General features: G+C 55.1%; 7 protein-coding genes across 7 annotated transcripts; 3 read left to right on the plus strand and 4 right to left on the minus strand.

Moving 5' to 3' along the window:
- Positions 1-557: 557 nt before the first annotated feature.
- LTHEOB_9391 (Xaa-pro dipeptidase) lies at positions 558-3684 on the minus strand (the record flags this gene model as incomplete). Its single annotated transcript, XM_035518974.1, has 6 exons — positions 558-875; positions 928-1845; positions 1912-2238; positions 2795-3257; positions 3308-3408; positions 3469-3684. The coding sequence occupies 6 exons, from the start codon at positions 3682-3684 to the stop codon at positions 558-560; spliced, it is 2343 nt and encodes a 780-aa protein (XP_035368996.1).
- Positions 3685-4151: 467 nt separating this feature from the next.
- On the minus strand, positions 4152-5072 carry LTHEOB_9392 (Cyclin PHO80-like protein; the record flags this gene model as incomplete). The annotated part of the gene is made up of 1 exon (XM_035518975.1): positions 4152-5072. One exon carries the CDS (start codon positions 5070-5072, stop codon positions 4152-4154), a length of 921 nt encoding a protein of 306 aa, XP_035368997.1.
- A 1428-nt stretch (positions 5073-6500) lies between these two features.
- On the minus strand, positions 6501-7563 carry LTHEOB_9393 (Mob1 family protein; the record flags this gene model as incomplete). The annotated part of the gene is made up of 3 exons (XM_035518976.1): positions 6501-6934; positions 6993-7174; positions 7256-7563. The coding sequence occupies 3 exons, from the start codon at positions 7561-7563 to the stop codon at positions 6501-6503; spliced, it is 924 nt and encodes a 307-aa protein (XP_035368998.1).
- Positions 7564-8594: 1031 nt separating this feature from the next.
- On the plus strand, positions 8595-11162 carry LTHEOB_9394 (putative intracellular protein transport protein (UsoA); the record flags this gene model as incomplete). The annotated part of the gene is made up of 1 exon (XM_035518977.1): positions 8595-11162. One exon carries the CDS (start codon positions 8595-8597, stop codon positions 11160-11162), a length of 2568 nt encoding a protein of 855 aa, XP_035368999.1.
- Positions 11163-13337: 2175 nt separating this feature from the next.
- Positions 13338-13990, minus strand: LTHEOB_9395 (Class V myosin; the record flags this gene model as incomplete). Its single annotated transcript, XM_035518978.1, has 2 exons — positions 13338-13906; positions 13963-13990. The coding sequence occupies 2 exons, from the start codon at positions 13988-13990 to the stop codon at positions 13338-13340; spliced, it is 597 nt and encodes a 198-aa protein (XP_035369000.1).
- A 1230-nt stretch (positions 13991-15220) lies between these two features.
- On the plus strand, positions 15221-16802 carry LTHEOB_9396 (Mob1 family protein; the record flags this gene model as incomplete). The annotated part of the gene is made up of 2 exons (XM_035518979.1): positions 15221-15421; positions 15474-16802. 2 exons carry the CDS (start codon positions 15221-15223, stop codon positions 16800-16802), a joined length of 1530 nt encoding a protein of 509 aa, XP_035369001.1.
- A 416-nt stretch (positions 16803-17218) lies between these two features.
- Positions 17219-18083, plus strand: LTHEOB_9397 (V-type proton ATPAse subunit e; the record flags this gene model as incomplete). Its single annotated transcript, XM_035518980.1, has 3 exons — positions 17219-17229; positions 17379-17462; positions 17936-18083. The coding sequence occupies 3 exons, from the start codon at positions 17219-17221 to the stop codon at positions 18081-18083; spliced, it is 243 nt and encodes an 80-aa protein (XP_035369002.1).
- Between the last annotated feature and the right edge of the window lie 5332 nt (positions 18084-23415).

A 23415-nucleotide genomic window follows, 5' to 3' on the forward strand; every position in this document is an offset into this window, starting at 1 on the left:
TCTCTTCTTTTTCTTCGTGCTGGGGTATCAAGTAGGGACAAAAGATGCAGAGCAGACGTTGCGGGATCGTTAATCGTGTAAGGCGTGAAATCGTCAAGCTTCCATAGAAGCCCCTTAGACAGGGAGGAACGTTGGAGAAATGGCAGGCTGAGCAAAGGATGATAAGAAATTAGAAGTGTTTACGCAGGCTCGCACGGGGTTCCACAGAAAATCACTCGACATGTGAAAAAGGGCCCGCGGTAACCGGCACTCGAGTCACGATGCGGGCAAAAGCGGTGAGGCAAGCGAGCAGAGCCGTCGGAATGCAATCTTTGGGACCCGGTGCTGCGTTAGTGTGTCCGAGGCGCTAGTGGTTGGTTGACACCTCTCCTCAGGAAATTGTGGGTACGTGTATATGCACCTTGGACGTTAGAAACACACGTCAAGTGATCGGGCAGACCAGGATACAGTAGATTCAGACCGTATGCATCATCGTCATTGTCGCTGAAAAGTTGCTGCCGAGGATCAGAATACGTCCGTCTTGGCATTCGAATCTCCCAGGAATGGACAATCTTACCTCAAGCCGCCACAACCGTCTCAACATCCGCCGTCTCCTTTGGCGTCTCGGTCAAATTCTCATAGCCACTCTCCGTGATCAAGATGTTGTCCTCGATCCTGACGCCCCCAACCTCCCAATACTTCTCCAGCACCTTCTCATCAATGAAGCCCTTGTGCTTCTCGTCCTTGAGGTAGGGCTCGATGATGAACCTGCAGAAATAGATGCCGGGCTCAACGGTGATCACAGATCCAGCTGGTAGCGTGCCACGCTTGCGGAGGTAGCGGAACATTGGGTCCTTATCCGCGTAGTTGGGGTGACCACCGCAGTCATGTGTATCCTGAGAAACAGATCAGCGCGCACGCACAAATGAAACAGGGGTCGGACCATACCATGCCAAGGTAGTGTCCCAGGCCGTGCGGGAAGAATGCTACAGATGTCCGAGCATCGAAAATAGCTTTGGCGTCGCCCTTCAGGATGCCCAGGTCCAGCAATCCGGAAATGGCCGTGCGGTGAGCCTGCGAGTGCACCTCATCCCAGCTCACACCGGCCTTCAGGCTCTCGATGGCCTCCTTCTGCATGCGCAAGACGATCTCATAGATAGCGCGACTTTCTGGGGAGAATTTGCCGCTGATGGGGAACGTGCGGGTAATGTCGGAAGCATAGCAATCCTTCTCCGCACCAGCATCCACCAGAAGGTTCAACTTGCCAGCGAGTGGCTGGTCGTTGGCTACGTAATGAAGCGTAGCTGCGGCCGTACCGCTGGCCATGATGGAGCCGTACGCCTGGTTACGGCAGCCCCGCTCGATACAGCTCTTCAAGAAAATGGCTTCCAGTTCGCGCTCATTCGTCGCCGACTTCGCAGCCGCCATGACAGCCGTGTGAGCAGCGGTCGAGACGTTGTTGGCGTGGGTGATGAGCGCGATTTCATACGGCGTCTTGATAACGCGGCATTCTTCGACGGCAGTCTTGAGAAGGTCGAAATTCTTGTTGTTAAACGCGAGGAAAGTCGTCTCGTCTGAGATCTGACCGCTGATTGCGTAAATAGTGGACTTGGGCGTGGAAGCACTGGAGAGGTACGCATTGATCTCGGTCGAAGGCTTGCAGTCGTCAATTTCGTACTTCTGAAGCGCTTCCTCCGGGCTGAGCGGCAGACCCGACCAGATGACCTCGTCGGGATCAATCGGCGGGATGAACAGCGTGCTCTTTTCCGTCTTCATGTCGAATGCGACATAGCAATCCGGAAGGTTGCATCCCGTCAGGTAGAAGAAATACCGCCGCTGGCGGAATGGCTGTTCCTGGTCGTTGTCCTTTGAACAGCAGCATCAGCAAGCAGAAAATCTCGACAAGGAAACATCGCTCGAGGAAATACGCACCTCGTTCATCTTTGTCTTCTGTCCTTCCAGATAAACTACACCCTCGGCATCGCCTCCATTCGCGACAATCCATTCCTTGACCTTCCTGGCGTGCGTCTTGGCAGGGTACTTGCCCTTCAGCACCTCTCTCACGTTGGGCTTGTTGATGGACATTTCGTCGATTGTCTTCGTGTTCTTCCCTCTGGTGAGCTGGTACTCTCTGACCCGATTGAGCAGCTGTCGGCGGCGGACGAGATCGGCGCCGCGCTGTTGGTCGGGATTTTGGGTGGTGCTAGAGAAGCTGCGATGAGGAGCGAGGCGTTGGTTGGCGCGAAGCTCGTGCAGCTGCTGACAATGGCGGGGAAGCTTGAGGTGGGATGAGGCCGCTGATAACCGGTAGTGGGGCCTTCCGCTTAAGGCTATGAAGCGACTTGGCGAAAGGGGCATTGAAGCGAAAGCAAACGGCTATTCAACTCTCACAATTCCGGCATTGCTCGGTTGGATGAATCTGCTCAGGTTGCCTAGCGGCGTCGCCGAGATGAAAGATGTGGGTTAAGAAGAGCATTGACGTCCCACGTGATCTCTGGCAATCGATACGATCCGGTGCCTCAACCAATTAGAAGTATTTTGTGCGCTCTATGCTACTCGGAAATTATGGTTGTATAGCCGTGCCCACTATGTATGAAGAGGGCGCTGCTCGCTGTTTCGCAGCAGCTGATTGTGAACATTCAAACCCGGAACTCCAAACCATTCGTGATCGTACAGTTTTCAGCACTTCGTCAAACATCAGTCCTTCCACCTGGCCAAGAATTTAGCCATGTCATCCGTAGGCATAGCAGCCGCCGATTGCTGTCATGGTGCATCAGTCATACGTGTCTCTGCAGAACAACGCAAGGGAACTTACAGTAGCCTCCTTGCTGCTGATTGTGAAGGTTCCACTCTGTGTCACCGTCATCACCTGCGTTGGTGTCTTCGCATAGGTTGTGTACGCGGTATAAGCGCTGGTAGGAAACTGCCGGGATGGGTCGCTCTTGGTGATCTTCGAGCTGGGAACACGCTGCATGGGTGCGTATTTGGTCAACCCCGTCTGCATTGTGTATGGTATAGTGTAGCTGCCTCCAGCCGCTGTCACCGTGGCCGCCACACCCGCACCAATGGGCGCCGCGCCTTGTCTCTTCTTCAGCTCAGTGTCAGACTCATCGTCGGAGATGGCGATAACGGGTGGGTCCGTGTCGATGATGGGGTTCGCGGCAAGAGCTTCCTGGACGGGCTCCGGGAAGCTGCCTGTCATGCCGTACAGCGTGAAGCGCGGGGAGTAACTCGTGTAAGTCTGGCCGTCTTTCGTCGAAGATACGATGCGGAAGAAGCTGTGATGGCCTTGTCAGCATAGCAATTGATGAAAGCGACGGACACGTACTATGCATTCTCAGCATCTCCGCCATCCGTCGGCAATATAATGCCTTTGGCTATATTCCCAAACCAAAACAGACCCTTGGATGTGATCGTCTTCACCGATACCTGTGGGCGGCCCGTATTAGACTGTGCGACATGCTTCCAGCGAGTCAGCCGGGAACCTACAAAGTTGTCGTTCGTACCGGCGCATAGATCCAGTACATAACTATGCAGCTGGGTGATCTTGGGTTCGCTGCCTGAGTCGGTCCATTCGACCGTGACAGACGAGGGCCCAGCTCCGACGGTTAACGAATCGCCGCCGGTGACGCTCGTAAACAGCACGTCGGCATTTGCGAAGGAGATGAGGGAGGCGGCCCAGAGAGCGGAACGAGCAAGCCTCATGATTGTGGTATGATTCGTGCAAGCGAATGGTGGGTGTGGAGCGAGAGACTGCGGTCGGAGGAAGCTCAGCACGAGCGGAGGTGCGGGGGCGGCTGGCGCGCTGTGAGAACGGTTGGGCGCGGCGATGGTGTTTCGAGAAACGCGCACCAGGGCACGCAAGCCGGCCGCGAACGGTGGCGCTAGGTGACGAGCGCGGCTGAAGATCAGCTGTGGAGCCTCGGTCGCCTCATGCACATCACTGACTCTGCCTTTGCCCCAGTAGATCAGGAGAAAAAAAAGACCCGTTGTGCTACTTTGAGGGAATAAAGCTAGAGAGCACGTGTGCTCATGATGGCAAATTCGTCAAACAGCCGCCCAGTGCGAAAAACAATGCCTGTGTATCCCAATGCTCCAAAGAACTCCCCCGAGGACAGCCGTCGCAGTAAGTACATATTTGCCCCAACATGGCCGACAAGATGGCGAATGTGTCATGCCGTCACTTCTGTTCGCGCTGCTCCAGGCAATTTCGGCATCATCAGCGTCGGGACTTTCGTGTGGCAGAGGGTTGCCTGCATGCCCGCCTGCTGCAGCCGCATCGTGTTGCGCTTTAAGCTCTCCGGTGTGACCTGCAATTCAAACTCCATCAGATAACAAACACTGATCTCCAGCTTCTGCAGCTCGCTCTCGCGCACGCCGCCCACGCCGGCGAAGCGAGCCTGCGGATAGCGCAGGTCCTCCAGCGCCTTCATGGCCACGCGCAGGGTGCCCAGAAGCAGCCGGTGGACCGTCCGACCGGTCACGGGCACCATCTTGTCCTCCACCGCCAACTTGTGAATGTACGAGGCCGCGGCGAGGTATACTCCTGTCGACATGGGACAGTAGCGCTGCAGGCGCATGAGGTAGTCCAGCAGCGAGATGGGCGGCGGCTTCTTGGAGTAGAACTTGCGGGCGATGGCGACCTGCTGGACGTGGACGGGCTCGGCGTCGACGCCGACGTCGCGGGCCGACGGCTCGTGGTGGTGTGCCTCGGGACTGCCCATGTCGATGCCCCTGAACCTGGGGCCCTTCAGGTCGTCCGACGGCACAGGCGTCGCCGGCCGTGAGCTGCTCCGCGACCGCACTCCGGACGACGTGGGCAAGGGCGCGGCTCGCGGGGTGCCGGGGCGGCTGATGGGGGGTGTTGGGGGGATGTCGCCCGTGACGTTTGCAAGCGCAACGACGGCGCGGCAGAGCATCTTCATGGCCGCCTCCGGGCGGAGCGTCGCCGGATCCCACTCGGCGTCGGCAGGCGGCGTGGGCGCGTCTTCGTCGGGCGTGGAGATGGGGGGTATCACGCCCGTGTCGGCCGACGGGTTGGGTGGGGGCGGCAGCTCCAGATGGAGGCCGGCATGCTCGTTGTGGTGTTCCATGGCGAAAGGTTGGGAGAGAGAGGGTCCGGAGGGGATCGTGTCCTTCGTTTTGAGGCGGTGGTGGCTACCTATACTCGGACCAAGGTACAGCTCCTGCTGTACTCATGGGCCATCGGTGGATGGGGAAGTGTGGTCGAGCGGTGGCTCCTGCGCGGGAACATGGGCATCGCGGCCTCGTCTCTTGTATCGTGAAGGGCAGCGAAAAAAAAAATGAGCTGGGCACGCGGTGTGTTATTGGCAAATCTCCGTTGCGGGAGTGGAGTCGGCTTGGGCGCGGCGGGTCAGGTCCCGGTGGTGTGAAGGCGGCGCACCACCAACGGGCCGAAGAGTACACGCAGGGGCGCCGGACAGAAGCCGGGCACAGCGGACGCAAGGCGAGAGCTGCGGTGGAGTGGAGAACGGCGGCGAGACGCCCTCGCAAGACGGCGGGGGGTCCATGTGGTCACCTCATCGGCCGCTGTGGCGCTCGATGATTCCTGCACCGCACGTGGGCTGCCGCCGCCCCATTCGCGCGCCCACAGCTGCTGTGCTATGCCGCCGCCTGATATCGCACTCAACCGGAAACGGCAGATCAACCCCGCGGGGGATCGCACATCGCGCGTTGCGAGCAGCAGCTGTGCGATCCACCGCTCGCCGCCGTCTAGCCCCTGCCCAAGCTGGTCACACACGCTCGCCAGAGATCCAGATCCCTTCGTGGCGTCGCTCCCTGCTGCAACGGCCGTGTTCTCGCCCTGCTTTCTTTTGTCTCGGTGCCCGCAATATCGGCTGGAGGCGGGTGATCTGTCAGCCGAGGCTGTGGCCATTTACGCGACCTTCGACTTCACCAGAGCTGCACTTTCTGCAATTCGCCAATGGCAGATGCCGCCCTGTGGGTCCCTTGCTTTCAGGGACTTCTGAGATCAGCGCTCGGCTGTCTGTTATTCGCTGGCCCCGTTGTTTATCCACCTCCCTCTCGCCGCTTCCCCACATGTGATGGACGCGCCGAAAGGCTGTCAGAACGTCTGCTTCAACGCGCTGGCAGATTCTCCGCTTCTTCCACTCCCCTCTGGTTCGCCCGTGCGCGGCCAATGGTACCGCTACACATCGTCAAGTACGCGTCTTGCTTCGTCGATCCCGGCAAATATGCACCCTAATCCTGACTCTCCCGCTGCTGCAGGAACGCGTTCGGATTCGCCGAATCCGACCGAATCGCAGACAGCCCTGTCATCGTGTCTTTGCGCGTGCTGGCGGGCACAGTGACCAGCCATGACGCAAACTCCTGTCGCGACAATTTATCGGGCGCTACAGAGAGGTATTGCAACCGAGGTTTAGCGCGGAGAATAGCATTTATTGGCCATTACTACGACTTAAACCCGCCCAAACTTTAAACCCATTCAGAAATAGGGTCAACAAAACCAACATTAAGATTCAGGAGACAGAGCCGGATAATCACAAGACGAACTTCCTTGCATCGTCTGCATCCGTTGTGACCGCCACACCTCTCATGGTCTTCAAATCGCTTTGTAGACTTCCTATCTTCGATTCCATCCGACTAACCGCATCACTTCCCAGCAATAGCCTCAGGACTTTTCCTTTCAGCTCGCCCGCCTCACCATTTTCCTCGCCATGGGAATTGCCGACAATGGTTTCGTACATCACCCGCGCCGCCTTCTCGGGATCGCCGGGCGGCCCATGCTCCTTGTATTGTCTGAACCGCTCGTACGTCTTCGCAAGGGGGTGGTTTGCCTCAGCGTAGGCCGAGCTAAGCGCTTTCTCGGTGTGCACGCCGGAATTGAGGAAGTTGGTGCGGAAAGCGCCGGGTTCAACGAGCAGGACGTTGATGCCAAACGGGGCGAGCTCAAGGGAGAGGGATTCGCTAAGGCCTGGGCAGTCCGAAGTCAGAGAGTGCCAGGAATTAAGTAGGGTAGGATCAACCCATACCTTCAAGCGCGAACTTGGACGCCGAGTAGAGACCGCAGGAGGGGTGCGCATGGAATCCGGTAACACTGGATACGTTGACTATGGTGCCGGTGCGGCGGGTCCGCATATGAGGTATCACGGCTTGGATGAGGAGGAGGGGCCCAAAAAAGTTCGTATCCATCTGATGTTTTGTTTCCTCAAGACTGTTCCAGTCAGCGTTCGGTTTGGTTCCCTTATTCCTCTTATTTCATCTCTTCGCCATGAAGGCGATACCTCGTACTTACCTCATGTCCTCCACGGGACCTAGTAGCGAGTAGCCCGCATTGTTCACGAGGACATCGATCTTGCCTTGGCATTCATCCAGAACACTGCCGATAACTTTGGGGACAGCGTCCAAATCACTGACATCCAGTTCAACGCACTTCCCACCGGCTTCTTCGATAGTTTTGACAGCGTCGGCGTACCGACCACCCGTGCGACGCCGCACAGTTGAGTAAACCGTGTGACCGGCGCGTAGGGCACGCAAGGACAGTGCGAAGCCGAAGCCAGAGGTCGCTCCGGTAATGAACCAGGTCAATGGCTCGGAAGGCATTTTGGCTAGTGAACTGTAGTAGAGAATTGACCTCTTAGTGGATTGAGACAAATTCTTCAAAAATTTGGTTGCTGCTGTTGCTACTACTTAGTTCTCATCTTATATACTATTCGAACTATATTACCGTAGTTACATGAGGACGAAATCGGACGGCGGAAGTAAGTGATGTCGTTTTCTGGTCACTGAACGGCCGGGGTTATGGGACTGACGGAGTTAAGCAACATCCAATAGGGTTTTTTGCAGCTTTCGTTTTTCCTTTGAGACCATTTGATGGGCCAATCAAGAGTTCCAATCCAGGAACCGAGGAAACACCAATTGGTTGTCTTATGATGCCGTGCAGCACGGTAGCGTGGCTGCTTAACTCCGTAGCTAGATATCTCCGGGTGGGCGTAGGAGTTAAACCCATTGGCGATAAGCCCCAACAGGGGCTGTGGAGAAGATCCTCGGAGAGTCGAGCAAGTTTTGTCTGGTCAGGGCTTTTGTCCAAATACTATGTTGCGTTTGCGCGTTTGCGCCCACGTGCCGGTTACTGTCAGCCATAACTTACTATATGCGCCACCTCACCGTTGTACGAATGCTCATCGGACCTTCAGTACTTCATGTCGATTAATTAAAAATTAATACACGTCAGTTGTATATTTCATGGATAAACGTGCAGGCGAGACAACAACTTTGCATCTGGCAGTGTAACATGCCAAGACTCGCTGCACATTCCGGAGAGGCAAATGCTTCCCCTGAACATCTCACCTATCAGGTCTTACACCTTGAGACATCGCCCCATTGTCACAGACGTAATACATGTAAGTTGCCGGATCCGACCTGCTTTGTTCCTCATTGATAATATTTCCGCATCTGAGACCGCATCAAGCTCTTTGTTCTACCCAGCGCTTAACATCCCATAAAGCAACTGTAATGAACATCGAGAGCCTTTCAAACTCCACTGCGTCATAGCTGTGAGAAGTACATGCATCTGTTCTCTCGTTCAAGCACTACTCAACAGCTATCTTGTGGAGAAACCGTCAGACTCCACAATGCATTTCTCGGCCATAATCAACAATGCCGGCACTGCTACGCAGGTGAAAAACTCCCAAATTTATTTAATTCTCTTCGGTCTGCTATCACTCGGCTTCTATTTTCTAATACACCAATACCTCCTCGCCATCCAACGCGATACGGATCAAATAAACCGAATACATCGATATCTCTTGCTCGTTAAGGACGGCCTGCAGCGCTTCTACCGCCGAATATATGAATACCTCATCCCTAGCCCACCCCACACGTATCTCTTCTACTTCTCCCTCACCTCCATCTGCGTCCTCATATTCGGCGTCATCGGCGTCTACGACATCGTCACCACGTATCCGGACTACTTTCCCCATGGCCCGGTCAACATATCGCCATTTCTTGCGGCTCTAGGACACCCCTTTACAGAAATGGGCAGCTCAGAGTCACAATTGTTGGACAAGGAGACAGCCACGGAGGCGGTGCCCGAGTACATGCACTGGCACTTGGTGCTGAAGCTGTTGCTATCGTTCGGAGTTGGCGGTTTTGCGGCGGTTTTTATCGTGTTTTGGGTGGCAGGATATACAAAACTGCCAATAAGTGGCCTCTGGCGACGCGCAACACCCGCTGTACAAGTCTCCGACGAGGACAGTAATCAGATTCTACATCCTACACCGGAGGACGACACCGGGGGCTTTGAAGATCAGCTGCGCCTCAGAGATGAGAACAATTCTTTGCGGGCCAGGATGGAGGCGGCCGAGGCCAAGAGGAGAACGCTGGAAGAAGAGATCGAGAAGCTAAGGCGCAATATCGAGCGGCTCGAGGAACTCCTTGAAGATTACGAAATGCAGAACAATAATGAGGTTGCAGAGCTCGAAAAACCGGATACTCACGCGACTACGGGAAGGAATGCTGCAGAAAAAAGCAGACGACTAGAAGAGAAGTCCATGTCCCAGACTCACCTAGTGGAGCGGTTATCGAAAAAGGTCAACAGCCTTGAAGAAGAGCTCAAACTCAAATCCGAGAGCCCAAATATGTCTTTGCAGAATACTTCTGAATCCAAAGACCCCACCGTACTCGGAAGCGTGGTACAACAGTTGCGCTCTCAGCTTTCGGACACAGAGGATCAAAAGCAAGTTGCAGAAAAGCGCTTACAAGAGGCTAGAGCAGCACAAGAGAAGCTCAAGAATGACTTCATGGCGCAACTTGCTCGAAATCAGGGTGACCGTGCGACGACTCAAGACAACAGTAAAGAATCGATCAAAATTCTGACTGAGAAGATTGAAATCAGGGATGAGCAGATTACGCAGATGTCAGAAGAGGCTGATAGGGATAAAGATAAGATCAAACGCCTTGAAAATAAGGCCGAAGAGCTCACCCTTCTTCTGGACGACCTTGAAGTGAATAGATCTGATGACTTCAGCAAATTCTGCGAGGAGACCGCCAAAGTAGCCGAGAGCATGAGCGCCGACCTACAGGCCTTCTTCAACTCCAACGCGAAGCTTGCAGCTGTGGGATCCTTATGCACGACCGCGCTTAAGAGATGGGACTGGTGGAGCACCGAAGACTGGATCTCCAGGAAGCTCAGGCACAGCAACTACGCATTTGGGCCACACGCCATCCTCGCAGGGAAACACGAGGAGAGTGTAATGGGCACCCAGTTCTGCTACGTGCTTCCAATTGCACGTGCCTCCTCTCGCTGCTTCTACCCGCTCTGGTGCGCCAAACGGTATGAGAAGCCTGTTAACGAGGAGGTACGCCGCAGCTGGGACGCCATCATACAACTCTGCCAGAAAGTCGAGGGGAACGACGAGGCTGAGGCACGGTATATCAAAGAGATTGAAGGACTTGTTGGCCGAAATGACGAGGAGGCTGCCCTTTCCTACAATCCAAGTCACCGATATTTAGAGGGCTGTCGAATTCTAGATGACAATCCGCTGAGGCGTGAAGAAGTCCGATCGCAGCCAATCAATGCTGCTGTAAGGGTCAAAGACTACCTGGAAGAAGTTAAGTGCCGGCAAGAGAGCCTGCAATCCGGCACATTTGGATCCCGGGCTTTTGATGAGGAATGGCCAGAAGAGATCTTCCATGCGCGCCGTGTTTGCTCGCTCCTTCGACACCTCCTCGAGGCGGCATGGTATTTGGCCAACATACCGCTCGTCGTACAGATCATTCGCGTATGGTTCGAAACCACTGATATTCTCGACGAGTCGAAACAGCTCCGCACCAAGTACGACGACGAGTTCAACTTTACTGAGGCAGACAGAGCTTGTGTGGACTTGCAGAACATTATTGCTCTCAGGTTGCAAAAACTTTATGATGTGTTCTTCAATGAAGAGCCAATCGCCGAGGGCCCAGATGAGACAGCGGAGATTGACATCGTGTTTGAGCAGGAAATCACCGACGATGTGCGCAGAATGCTGCGGGATGATGAGATGAGAAGCGACTTGGGCGAGCATCTCAAGGATGCTGCAATATGGCCAGATGAGGTGGAGGAGGAGGAGAGCGACGAGGAGAAGGCGGTGGTGGAGGAAAAGAACGAGACGGTAGAAATGGATGGGGTGGTGGAAAAGGGCGAGGAGAAGAAGGGGGAGTAGAGTCTGTAGTAGATCTGTTCAGAAATACACGTCTTGAATTCAGTAACAACATCGATGCAATCCAATACCGAAAGAATGTTGGGCGGTAGAATCCTTCAATGCTGCTACACGATGTTTACATACCCAATACTGCGAGAGACGGATGATTGTTCATGAAAAATCTTGCTTTATATGTTCCCCTTTGAGAACTTGCGTTAGATTATCCTCAACGAAGCGGAAGCAACGTGGAAATCGAGCCTACCGAAGTGTAGCTGGGGATTTACAGTCCCCTCTTACAGCCGATGGCTAGAGTGAATTTATTTTCTGTTCATATCATGGGTAGTTGAAGCTATCGTCCGGACGAGAATGTCGAATTTTTAATTCTACATACACTTCCGGACGATAGCTTCAACTACCCACATATGTTACAAACGCAAGTACGAGACCGTCAGTTGCGACGAAATCAACTTCGGTGTCATGAGGCTGTTCTGGCAATTCTTCAGGCGTGTCGACATCGACTTTATGACAGAGAGATTGGTTTCCGTGCTGCCTGACAGGACCACCTTCACGTTGGGTACGCCGTACCTTACCGCCCAAGACATCATCAACCTACCACAGGTCCCCGACGAAGGCTTGCGCTTTCCCGGCAATTACATTTGCATCGTGGACGAGGCTGGGGAATTGGAAGCCTATGTGGGATCCGCCAATGGTCGGTTTGGTGTGTTGCAGCGGTGGAAGAACTACCAAGATGACATTACCAAAGGAAGACAAGAAAAGACGAAATTCCACCGCAAGATTTGTCGTCGGGGGCCCATTCGCCACTTTCGATCTCTATGGAACGCGTCGGCCAATCGGATTAACATCTTCTACAACGTGGCGTATGAGTCCGTATTTAAGGTCTTCCTTAGGACGGTTGTTGTGCCAAACTCCTTTTCGACTTCCACGTTAAACGCGCCTGTCATTCGAGCCCGGTATAACAACGTCGTTACCGGATTTACATTGGCTCTCAATCCATCACCACAGCCAATTATGCCAGGACTGAATCTGACATGGTCAATCTCTCAAGGGTGTCGATGGCTCGTAGCCATGAACAAGGTTGTCTGTTCTTGGTGTAGTCGTCCATGGGCCAGAGGAGGGAAATTAGAATCGTTGAGCCCAGGCGAACCCCTGGAAAAATGGCTTTGTGGGGCTTGCGCATCTGCGCGAAGGAAGGGCAAGCAACGGACTCGAAAAGGTGAGCTTCGCTGCATTGACCGCAATATCCCTCACCCAGAGGATAGCTGCTGCGAGCTGTGCGGCGATGAATTCGGAGAAGGCGAGCGGTGGCTGAGAATGCTCGACATAAAGAAGTGGGCCTGCAAATCTTGTTATGACCATAGGTTTAAGAATGGGAAGCTCCCAGGAGAGGCCGATCTCGCCAACCGACGCAAGCGGCAACAGAATCGGGAACTGTTTACGGAGCGGCCTAAGGACAAACTGTGTCAACATCCCTACCACAAGCCTACTACCACCAACCCGAAAATTGAAGAATTCCACAATGGACTCTGGCTGTGCGGTACCTGCGCTGCTAGGGAAAAAGGCCGAGATAAGAAGGGCATGTCTGCTGCTCAGAGAAAGAAGCTTGACGCAAGGCCTTTAAGGCCAGCCGACAACAAATGTCAAGCACCCGGATGTAACGGACGGAATCCATGTATGAGCATCAAGAACAAGTTATGGGTTTGCGTGACCTGTTGCTCTCGGATGGACGCTGCGGAAAAAAAGAAGCGAGATCGTTACATGTGATAACGATCTTCAGATGTTTCTCTTGTCTTTGTTACTACTCTCGACTTTTACTATGGCGATTACTTGCTGTTTATCTTTGTCTTTTACGATTCAGAGCATAGGAGGAGAAGGAGGATAGCCGTACATTCGGCGGAGCTGCGGCGGTCTATGTGACTATGATATTACCGGTAATTTATTGGAGATATTACTATATACTCCCCAGAATGCACTGCAAAAATTGTGGGAATGCTGTGAATCTCACCAATCTTACTGTTTTCTTTCAATGTAGTAACGGAAGGAAGGGGGTTTGATTCAAGTAAGTGTGAGTGTACCATAAAACTGCTATTGAGAAATTTGTAATGAGGTCCGCTACCGAGAAGTCCGCTTCGAAGATGCCACCACAAGAAAATCAACCATGGACTCCCCAGCGGCTTTTCAGACCATGCCATCAGCCGGGCTGGGAACCATCTGAATGTCATCATCGTCCTCCGCAGCACCGCCCGCTGGCCCAGCGACGACCTGCACCTCGTCTTCCTCTTCGAGATCGATGATTTCGCGGTTTGCCAATGTGCAGCGAACGCCCTGTTGAGCGAGACAGGAAATGCAGGCTCCATCGAAAAGGATTTGGTCGTTGACGCGCAGCACACGGCAATCGTTGTGGGAAGCACCAAAGGATCCATTGCCCCTCAAACACCTTCTGCATCGTTCAGGTGACTGGACTGCGCCCATCGTGGCCATGGCGATCATAGCGCCTAGGAAGTTGCCATCGGAATTGAGAGCGCGCGGGAGATGATCGCCTCGAACGCGGATGGATTTGGTGACTTGAAGCGCAGTCTTGAGCGGGCCTTCGGTCGGCACGCCGTGAATGTCGAGCGCGCACATGAACGGCTGGAGTACGCGAGGGATCTTGGGCATCGGGATGCCGTGCAGCATGGAGTTGGCCCATGTGACGCGAAGCACACGTAGGATGGTGGAGAGGTCTTGAGGATTGTTGTTGGTAACGACTGGGTGGCTCGGGGAAGCAACATTGTACGGAAGTGAGACTCGTAGCTTTACTCACGCTCGATAATGCGGCCGCTGATCAGCATTTGATGTACGTTTATGATGGAGAGGTTTGAGAATAGGTTTGTGAGCGCTTCAAGTGGCTGTCGTGAAGCTTCAACGCACGTACAGGTGTAGATACGATGGTGGTGTAAAGAAGGGGAAGATCCGAGCCGGAGGAAGATCCTTTATACCGAATTCTCATGGTCTAGTACAGACTCCAGCGAGTGCAAAATTAGACGCGTGCAAAGGTAGGCGTGCCTGCCAGAAGGTCGCGGCGCGCCAGTTGCTACTATATCAATCTTACCTGCGACACTCTTTCTCCTCCACACCAACACCAACTCGCCCGTCTACTAAGATTTTCAGCTCCCACCTCTTTCGTCGTGCTGGCAAGACTGTCCTTGAGCCTACACCGCCTGAACCGCATCATACCACAAGCACCGAAGGATCTTCTACTGCTACAAGGCTCTTATACCGGTAGTAGTCGTATGCGTCGAATGGCCAGAATTCCCCGCTAATTCCAGCCGTTATTCGCCTTCCCTAGACGTTTAACTAGTGGAATTCCGCGGCGATATCAGCCGTCGTCTGCCTTCCCTAGACGCTAAACTGGTGGAATTCTACTACAACATTAGCCTCTATTGAGCTTCTCCACACGCTTGTAAAATAAAAGTCTACAAAGCGATTTGAAAACTATGAGAAGTGTGGCGGTCACAACGGATGCAGACGATGCAAGGAAGTTCGTAATTTTTTTTATTCTTGTCGGTTGTGCTCCTTTTCTTGAAGGCTAGCGTTGCTTTGTTTTTCGCTGAGGTCATGGGCAGGTGAAGCTATCGTCCGGACGCGTGTGTAGAAATTTTAATTCGACAATCTTGTCTTGACGATAGCTCCAAATACCCACAGATTGTTTTGCTTTTTTTAAGAAAAAAAATAAACTTGAAGTATGGCTATCGTAGATTCGGGGATCTTCAACCTACTGACACAGCTCTACTGCTCGACAAGCGTTGATTGCGTTACATGTTGGATACGGCGTGCATTCTGATAAGAGATGGCAGAAAGCGAATAATGTTCAGCTGTGATTCTGCGGGATGGTGAGTGCAGGTGGTGGGCGCGGGAGAGGCTGGGGCGTCGGGAGAGGGCAGTTGCTTGGCGCGGACCGTCTTAGGGCCCAGCAGCTCGGGTCCAGCGCTTCGTGCCTGAGCCACCTCGACCATTTCAACAGCCACTCGACACTTCCCTCGTCGCCAATCGCAGGGAGCGTCATTCGCGCACCCTCCACCATGGCTGCCATGTCGCCATCGAGCTCGCCGCGGCTACCCAGCCCGCCGCCCATCGCCGAAGACCAGCTGGGACCCAAGTCGCCCATCGCTGAGGAGCACTCCGAGGAAGCGAAGGTTGACCAAGGCTCCGCGAGGAGAATCCGCCCGGGCACCAAGGCCCAAGACATGGCTGAGGGCCCGCCGTTGGCCGATCTCAAGGACGTGAGCTTCTCCGCGCAATTGTTCTGACTTGCGACCTGACCCGAGTCGACAGATCGAGTCAGCCTTCCAGCTCATGGAATATCTCAAAGCCCTCCACTACTCGGCCACGCATCCCTCCGACTCGAACACGTCAAGCCCCCTCGACCGCACAGCTGCCATGAAGCTTGCCGAGCCGCCGCCTGGCGTCGAGCGCGCACTCTGGCTCTACGAGCTGTGCCGCTTCCTGACCGAGCATGCAAACTCCATCCTCATCGCCCTCTTCGCCGACGACCCTCCCTGCTCCGCTCAGACTTGTCCCGAGATGCGCGCCTCAGAATGGCAATACCTCTGCGCCGTCCATGACCCGCCCAAGTCGTGCTGTGCCATCGATTACTGCTGCCATACGCTTGACTGGGCTGCCAACACGTTGACCTCGCCCAAGAACTTCCCCAGTCGCCTAGCCCTCGGCACTGAGGCAAACACCGCGCACCAGCAAATCCGCCAGCTTACCAACGTCTTCCGTCGCGTCTATCGCATCTTCGCCCACGCTTGGTTTCAACACAGAGATATGTTCTGGAAGGTGGAGAACAAGACGGGCCTCTACTCGTTCTTCAAGGTCGTGTGCGACACCTACAATCTAATCCCGAGCGACAACTATACCATTCCGCCAGAGGCTGAAGGCATCGAGTCAACACCAACTGAGTCGGCGCAGACGGTGCCCAAAATACTGAAGAAGGAAGAGAAGGGCGAGGGCAATGCTGGAGAGCTTGATGTGGCCGGAAATGCCACGCTGGTTACTGGTAACACTACCAAGAGACACCGGCATACGCCGTCAGCAAGCGGGCACCAGATTAGTGTGATTGAGGAGAAGGAGGAAGAAGACGCATCCTCAGCAAAGGCCGCGGAGAAGGCTGCGCAGACTCCTGCTGAGGAGCTTGCCACGGAGCCGGATACATCTGAACAGCCTGCCAGTGCGGACGACAAGTCGTCGTCTGAAAATACCGAGAGCTCTGAAGGCGCAAATGAAGCTTCCAAAGATGACGAGGCTCCGATCGTTGAGGTCACTGAAGCCTCTCCAGAGAAGGAGGTAGAACCCCCACTCAAGGAAGCTGAGTCTGAGGAGACTGCGCCAGAGGTCAAAGATGAAGAGAAGTCGGAGGTCAAAGAGGAAAGCCAAGACGAGCCCGAATCGTCTAAGGAGGCGGAAACAACGGAAGAGGAGAGCGACAAGCCTGATGCGACGACAGAAAAGCCCAGTGACGAGGACAGCAAGAAAACGGACGAAAAGGAGGAGTCTGAACATGAGAAGGTTGCGGACGAGAAGACTGAGGCAGAGGCAATAAAGCCTAATGAAAGCCCAGCCGCGGATGCAGATGAGGCTACGAAGACAGTTGCCGATTAATTTCTACTACATATTTCTTAAAGACTTGGGTTGATAGCGAATGATATACCCAGCCTAATGGGCATGTTTTAATGGCAAGCACTTTGAGTAGTACTTCGCGATCGGATTTCTGATGTCTGAGCTCTCAATGTGAGCTGGCAAAATGGACATGCGTTCTTGATGTAGAGCAGCTCGTATACAGAGCTAGTTTCCCAAAGGGGTTAAGCGCGGGCGGCCCTGGGGACGTCAATCCGCCAAGCCCGCAACGCAGCAGCAGGAGCACCAACCAAGCTGGTGCCGGCCGCATCACCACCGTCCACCGACTGCATCGCCCAACGCGCATCGACAGAGCACCGTATCCCGGCTCGCGCAACACAGCTTCGACTAACTCTCTCCTCCCTTACGCACCGACCGCTGCCGCGCAACCTTCCATCAAGATGGCGAACGGGTGAGCCCAACCTTCGAACCGCCTACCAACCCAGCACTCTTTCCACGTACCCAACGCGTCTGCTCCGAATCGTACCATATACATAAAATCACAGAAAAGATGTGCAAGTAAAGGGATGGTTCTGCTAACACGGACTTTGCTCTCCGCAGTTGGAGCTTGATCATCGGCCTCATTTTCATCGTTGCTTTCTCAGCCGTCTCGTGGTTTGCTAGCCCCAAGGGCGAGAACCAAACGTCAGTACACGTCTTTCTTCCTTATCACTTCCGATCATCACATACCGTGGGACCAGGAGCCATCTAAGGGAACCGGAGCTTTCTCTGCGAGTCTGGGACATGTGGCATGGACGGAGAGCGGCTGGATTGCTGTTCGTCAGGTGCATGCGTTCGGAAATGGCCGATGTCCGCTCAGCACTCCGGTGGTCAACTCCGCCGCTCGCGAAGGATCGCAGAACTGGCGAGGACGCACGAGGATTCTAGCAACGGACCGTTCGAGAACAACGAGCGTCACGACGATACCGCCGTCGGCCTGGGCTAGTTTCGCTCGATGCACTCCGCTTGATCCTTCCCAGCCCCGCCTCCGAGTCTCTCCGTACCTAAACTCACCCGTTCGCTCGATCACAAGGCTTTGTTCCAAAAAAAGCTCACCGCCTTCGCCCTTCCCCCAAACACACTATTCACGAGAAGAAAGCTGCTGACGATTCCTGCAGAGTATGGCGCTCCTCGCTCATCCTCTCGGCCTGGTCTTGCTACCTGATGTGGGCCATCACCTTCCTCGCGCAGTGGCACCCGCTCATCAACCCGCGGAGGTCTGATTTGCGGCCTGAGGGTGGCGAGGGCCACAACGTCTTGTTTTGAGAGGACAGACATGTTCTCTCTTTTTTCGAACAATGGCGGGGAGATGTCCCACGACGAAGCACCACGAGTACCGCCTCATGTACGACAAGCATAGAAGCATGGAAGAGGCTTTACACTTTGTGCAAGGGAAGGCGTGGAGCTATGAGCTTGAGAACTATCGGTGGGAAATCCTTTAGCGAAAGCTGGGATATTGGTTTGTTTTTGGGGCGTTCTCTGGTTCCGGGAGCTGTACATTCTTCTTTTATGCATAAATTCAACTGTGACCACACGTGATCATCGGAATGAAACGCGCAGTAACGATAGATCAAGCTGCTCAAGTGCAAATGCTGCTTAATACTGCTGGCCGGGGTAGCTCATTACCCCATGGCCTTGTCTATGAATTAGATAAGATATACGGGTATAATCTATAAATCATCCACTGCTCGAAAGAAACAAAAAACCACTACCTTTCAATTACTTTCGTCTTCTTCATCGCCAATTCACCCACCTCCGAACAACCACCTCCACCCCACCTGGCTGTCGCCGGCGCCCAGCCCGGCGGCGCTGCCCCTCAGCCCCACGCTCGCCAGCACGAGCTCGCCGACGACGGCGCGCACGGCAGCGCCGACGCCGACCAGCAGGCCCGCGCGCAGGTAGCCGCAGTCCATGAGGATCTCGAGCGCGGCCACGTTGTTGACGATGACGGCCCAGGACACGGCCGAGGCCGACGACGGCAGGTCGTAGTCCCAGATGATGAGCAGCAGCGGGAAGAGCTTGGTGCACGACGAGACGAGCAGGGCGGTGCTGAGCGGCGTGGGGTGCGGGTAGGGCGGGAGGAGGGGGATCGTGTTCGTGTTGGTGTTGTTGTTGTTCGTGCTGGTGCTGGTGCTGGTGTGGGTTGTCGTGGTTGCCGTTGTCGTCGTCGTCATCGTTGTGGAAGGCGTCGAGGTGGGTTGGGTGGTGGTGGTGATGGTGGATGCGGATGTAGGTGCCAGTGCTGGTGCGGTGGAGGAGGCGTTGGTGGAGGCTGTAGAGGAGATGGAGGCGGTTGGGGTCGTGGTTCCGGAGGCGGAGGGCGTGATGGTGGTCGTTGTGGGAGGTGGGTGATTGGGGATAGCGAAGTAGGGCGGTGTGACGCTGCTACTGCTGTTAGAGGAGCGGAAACGTTTGGCCAGGAACGTTGGAAGCCATATCCGTGGAGGATGCGAGCATAGAAGACGAATAGGTAGGTGGAATGCCAGTGTCTGCGCGGTGCAGAGACCGAGGAAGAAAATGTATTGGAGGACCAGCGGCTGTGTGGACAGCACCGAGGGGGGTTCGGCGACGGTTCCCTGGCCAAGTAAAGCATTATCCCCAGAGAAAGGCTGCGGCGCGGCTTTCTCGATGCGGGCCCACGTTAAGTAGACGTCAAAAAGGAGTAGTAGGATGCCGAGCCGAATGATGGAGGGCTATAGAAGCGCCATGTGTCAGTGGCCATTCTTTCTTCAAAATACCAAAGCTGTATGAATTTACTTACATCAAACCGATCATCCTCCCTGCCCAAACGGTTGAAGAGCAAATGGCGATATACCTAACAACCACATCAATTAGCAACCACATGCACCCTGGCTGCGAATATCTCGACGACAATTGCAGCGTTATGGCATACCTGCGGCTTGATCAAGACGAGGTCGATGAACAGCACGACAAAATCATGCTCGACGTATTTGTCTCCGAACCGCTTGCATCGCGGACATTGTGTCAGCCGGACGCCTTTCCCTAAGGCGCGATCGTCGGCTTTGCTGTAGGTAGTGTAGAGCGTCCGCAGAGGATATCTGCACTCAATGCATATCGGCATAGTGGCTGTAATAAGGTGTCATGCGGTGGCAGGCTCTCGTATCGTACTTTGGAGGTGCGCGGGTCGTGGGTTGCGGCGTTCGATATGGAGTCGCAGGTGGCGGGGTGGTATTAAGGAGTCATGTTGCAGGCGAATCGTTCCCCGTCGCGGCAATTCCAGGGCACAATTAACTTGTGTAAGTGGAGAGAGGGCTCTGTCATGCGCTTCAAGTATACGTTGTGAGCTGTCGTCGCAAAGCTGGGCGCGACGAAGTCTGGGGTCGTGGGCCGGTCCGAGTTGCCCGCTCAGCAAACGTGGGTCTGCTTCCGCATGAAGAAAGAGAACGGCGATCTGGCCTTGATGAACCCAACCTCAGTACTAGCTATCTTTGGGCTCTAATTATTTACTCTGGGCACAAACAATTTCCAGAATTACTCCGATCTCGAACAGGTAGCAGGTGCATTTACGGCTCGCCTGAAGCACTTGCCGCACGCAACATGATGCATTTGTGGTCATTCAGTTCTCTCGTCGTTAATAATATGTGTTTGCCATCTATGGTATTTCGGGGAAAAGAAAATGGCCACCCCAAATTTGCAACACATTTCTCTTCAACCTGGGAATAATGAAACGCTCAGCCGTATCCAGGCGCATTCTGGCGCATGCAATGAAAAGGGCCGTAACTAAAAGCTTCCCGAAACCGTCATACCAGTGACCAATCTCGGAATTCATGTGAAAAGAAAAGCCGTCCAGATGGGCCCCGCTTGAACCTAGTGATTGTGGAGTGACGGGTTCAAGTGAGCGTCGACATCATGGCGGCGACAAGTTTCGGGTTGGGCGGCCTGGAGCGAGACCTCACTGTTTCCACCAATCCATCAATCCAGTTCCTCAATGAGACGATCGGACCAGGGCCAACCTACCCTTTCGATCCTTGTCAACGCGGATCACGTTTCGCTCGCGCGGCCGTTCCTCAATGATTTCATACTCGGTTTCCCGATACTCGGTTGGCGCAAGACGGAGCTCATCAGCCCGCCGTTCGAGTTGCAGCGCTCTCCTCTCGTTCTCCAGTCGCCGGATCTCGTCCTTGATCTCACGGTCACTTCGCCTCTCTGGCACCACAACAGTCAAAGGTCCGCCGATGTGGTTGGACTCTTCGATGCGCTCCTCATAGATCTCGCGCCTGGGCGGTGATACAGTCCGCACAGAGCGCGGTGGGGGCGGAGGGCTGTGGTGAGAATGATGAGAGTAGTGAGTTTGATGGGTATGGTGCGACGACGGAGGAGGCGGTGGAGGAGCTACAATGACAGGCTCGTGGCTGGACATTGGCGGCGGTGGTGGTGGGGGCACCTCGATAATTTGAGTCCCGTGTACAGAAGGTGGGGGTGGTGGCATAGGGACATCGACCATCTTCTCCTCTTCGTAGCGGTAGGTTGTGCGTTCTGGCAATTCGGTCAGACGCCAATCGACGGTGAAAAGTGAATTCAGCTTACTGTTGTCCTCAGCCTTGTAGGTTTCACTGATCTTGATGACTTCGTCAATTTGCGGCTTCTCAAGAGCGCGCTTGACGATGAGAAAGTCCTCCTATCACCTAGTCAGCATAACCGAAGGAGAAGCAGCACTCTCATGCCTCACCTCCTCTTCGAACGGATAACCGAGCTGAATGATGGCACTCTTGTGGACGAGGCGCTTGGGCATCCTCGTCTTACCCTTCTTGCCGGGTAACTGAGACGGCGAGACCTCTCTAATCTCCTCGAAGCTGGAGCTTGAGCTCTTGCTAGACGGGGCTCTGGACGGGGCCCTAGATGGTGCCTTGGATGGAGCCCTGTATCTGCTCTCGCTGCGTTCACTCCGGTCGCTGCGGTGAGACTTCCGCGCACGGCTTTTCTCTCTTCGAATCTCAACCTCTCTGTAGTCCTCACGGTAATCCGGCTCAGCGTCTCTGTACCTGATCTCCTCAAAGTCATCCTCCCTGTAGCGATCCCGGGGAGGTGAGCGACGACGACGAGACGGAGATCTACGACGAATGGGCAGAGGAATGTCGATATTTGTTGGTGGTCGCCATTCTTCTCTTTCCTCGTGGCGCCGAAGCGGGCGGCGGTCGAAGGTGTCGAGCGACGATTGCCGGCGGAGCATTGCTGGGCGAGCTGGACGGCGAGCGGGCGGGCTCAAGTCCCTCTCAGTGACGGTTTTGCGGCGGTATGGTGCGAGGGCGCGGCTAGCTATCTCCGCAGGCGACGGCTCCTCGCGGTCGAGGAATTCCGGGCGGCGACCTGGGCCGCGGCGGTCGATGATATCATCGTCATAGAAGCGGTCTCGCTCGTCGAAGCGGCCGCGGGAACTTCTGGCGTCAATGCGGTCCTCGAGGGCAACGTCGGGCCTCGACCTAGGAGGACGGGGAGGGTAGTCGTCGCGCTCACGCTCCACCCAGCGGAACGTTTCGCGATCGTCGTGGGGCGGACGACGGCTCATGCGCTCGAACTTCTCGCGGTCCCAGCGCTCGGGACGGCGTGGCGGAGGCTCATAATCGTCGAAACGATCGAGAGCTCCGGTGGAAGAGCGGTAGCCAAAAGCCATGGTGTGGTGAGGGTGAGAGTGCAAGATATCCGGGGTGGGCGGAAAGTTGGCAGCAGAGGCGGGGGTGTTTAGTAGACTTGGATCTTAACAACTGGGGCCCCGAAGGGCGGTGGAGAGGGTTCGGTTGCTGGAGAGGCGTCGGGGAAGCGCGGCGACGAGGTATATCAGTCGGCACGAGAACAATAGCCCAAACGTCCGCGCGGCAATGCGGAAGGGCTCGAGGTGGCTGGGGGAGTGCTGATGGACTTCGGTGATCGACGCACGGGCCAGTAAGTATGACGCTGCTGCCCATCGTGGAGGGATGTGCGACAGGATTGGCAGCCGGCCAGTCGCTGCCCACTGCGTCGTCCCAATCCCGTCGGGCGCGAACGTGCACGCTGCTCTCTGCCCGCTGCCGACATGTTCGCTCTCGCGCGCCGTTGGGCACAAACAGAGCCCTGTCGAGGCCGGTGAGCAAGCCGAGCCAACATCAATCTCCGCTGCACGGCTCGGAGATGGGCTCACTGCGGTTTGTTTCGGGCAAAGGCGCCCTCTCGCACGCATGGCTATCCCAGAGTGGCCCACGACAGCAGCTGTCTGGACATGACGCAGTGGCCCGCCGCCGCCTCACCGAAACGACAGGTCACCACACTCGCCGCGCCCACTGCGTCCCCACCCTACCAACGCATGCCGGTTGCTGAGACAGACATAAGGGCGTCCGTATCTGCAGACGCCTGATGCCTGGACCCTCTGGCGTGGCGATGGATGCAGGTTGCCGCCGCGAAACCGTCCTGCAGGTACAGTAAGTACATCTCGCTCCTCCGTTGATAGGCGGTCCAGCAAGACTGGTCAGATCAAGAGTGGGATGCGCCGTCCATTGACGAGACAGTGTGCGTGTCATTGGAGCGGACATCAGAAGTTGATGCGCAAATCAAAGCGGAGAAAGAGTGTACGGATTTCATGTGAGGGAGAAGAGAGCGCGACAAA

This window comes from Lasiodiplodia theobromae (genome assembly GCF_012971845.1).
Source record: "Lasiodiplodia theobromae strain AM2As chromosome Unknown scaffold_31, whole genome shotgun sequence".
NCBI lineage: Eukaryota > Fungi > Ascomycota > Dothideomycetes > Botryosphaeriales > Botryosphaeriaceae > Lasiodiplodia > Lasiodiplodia theobromae.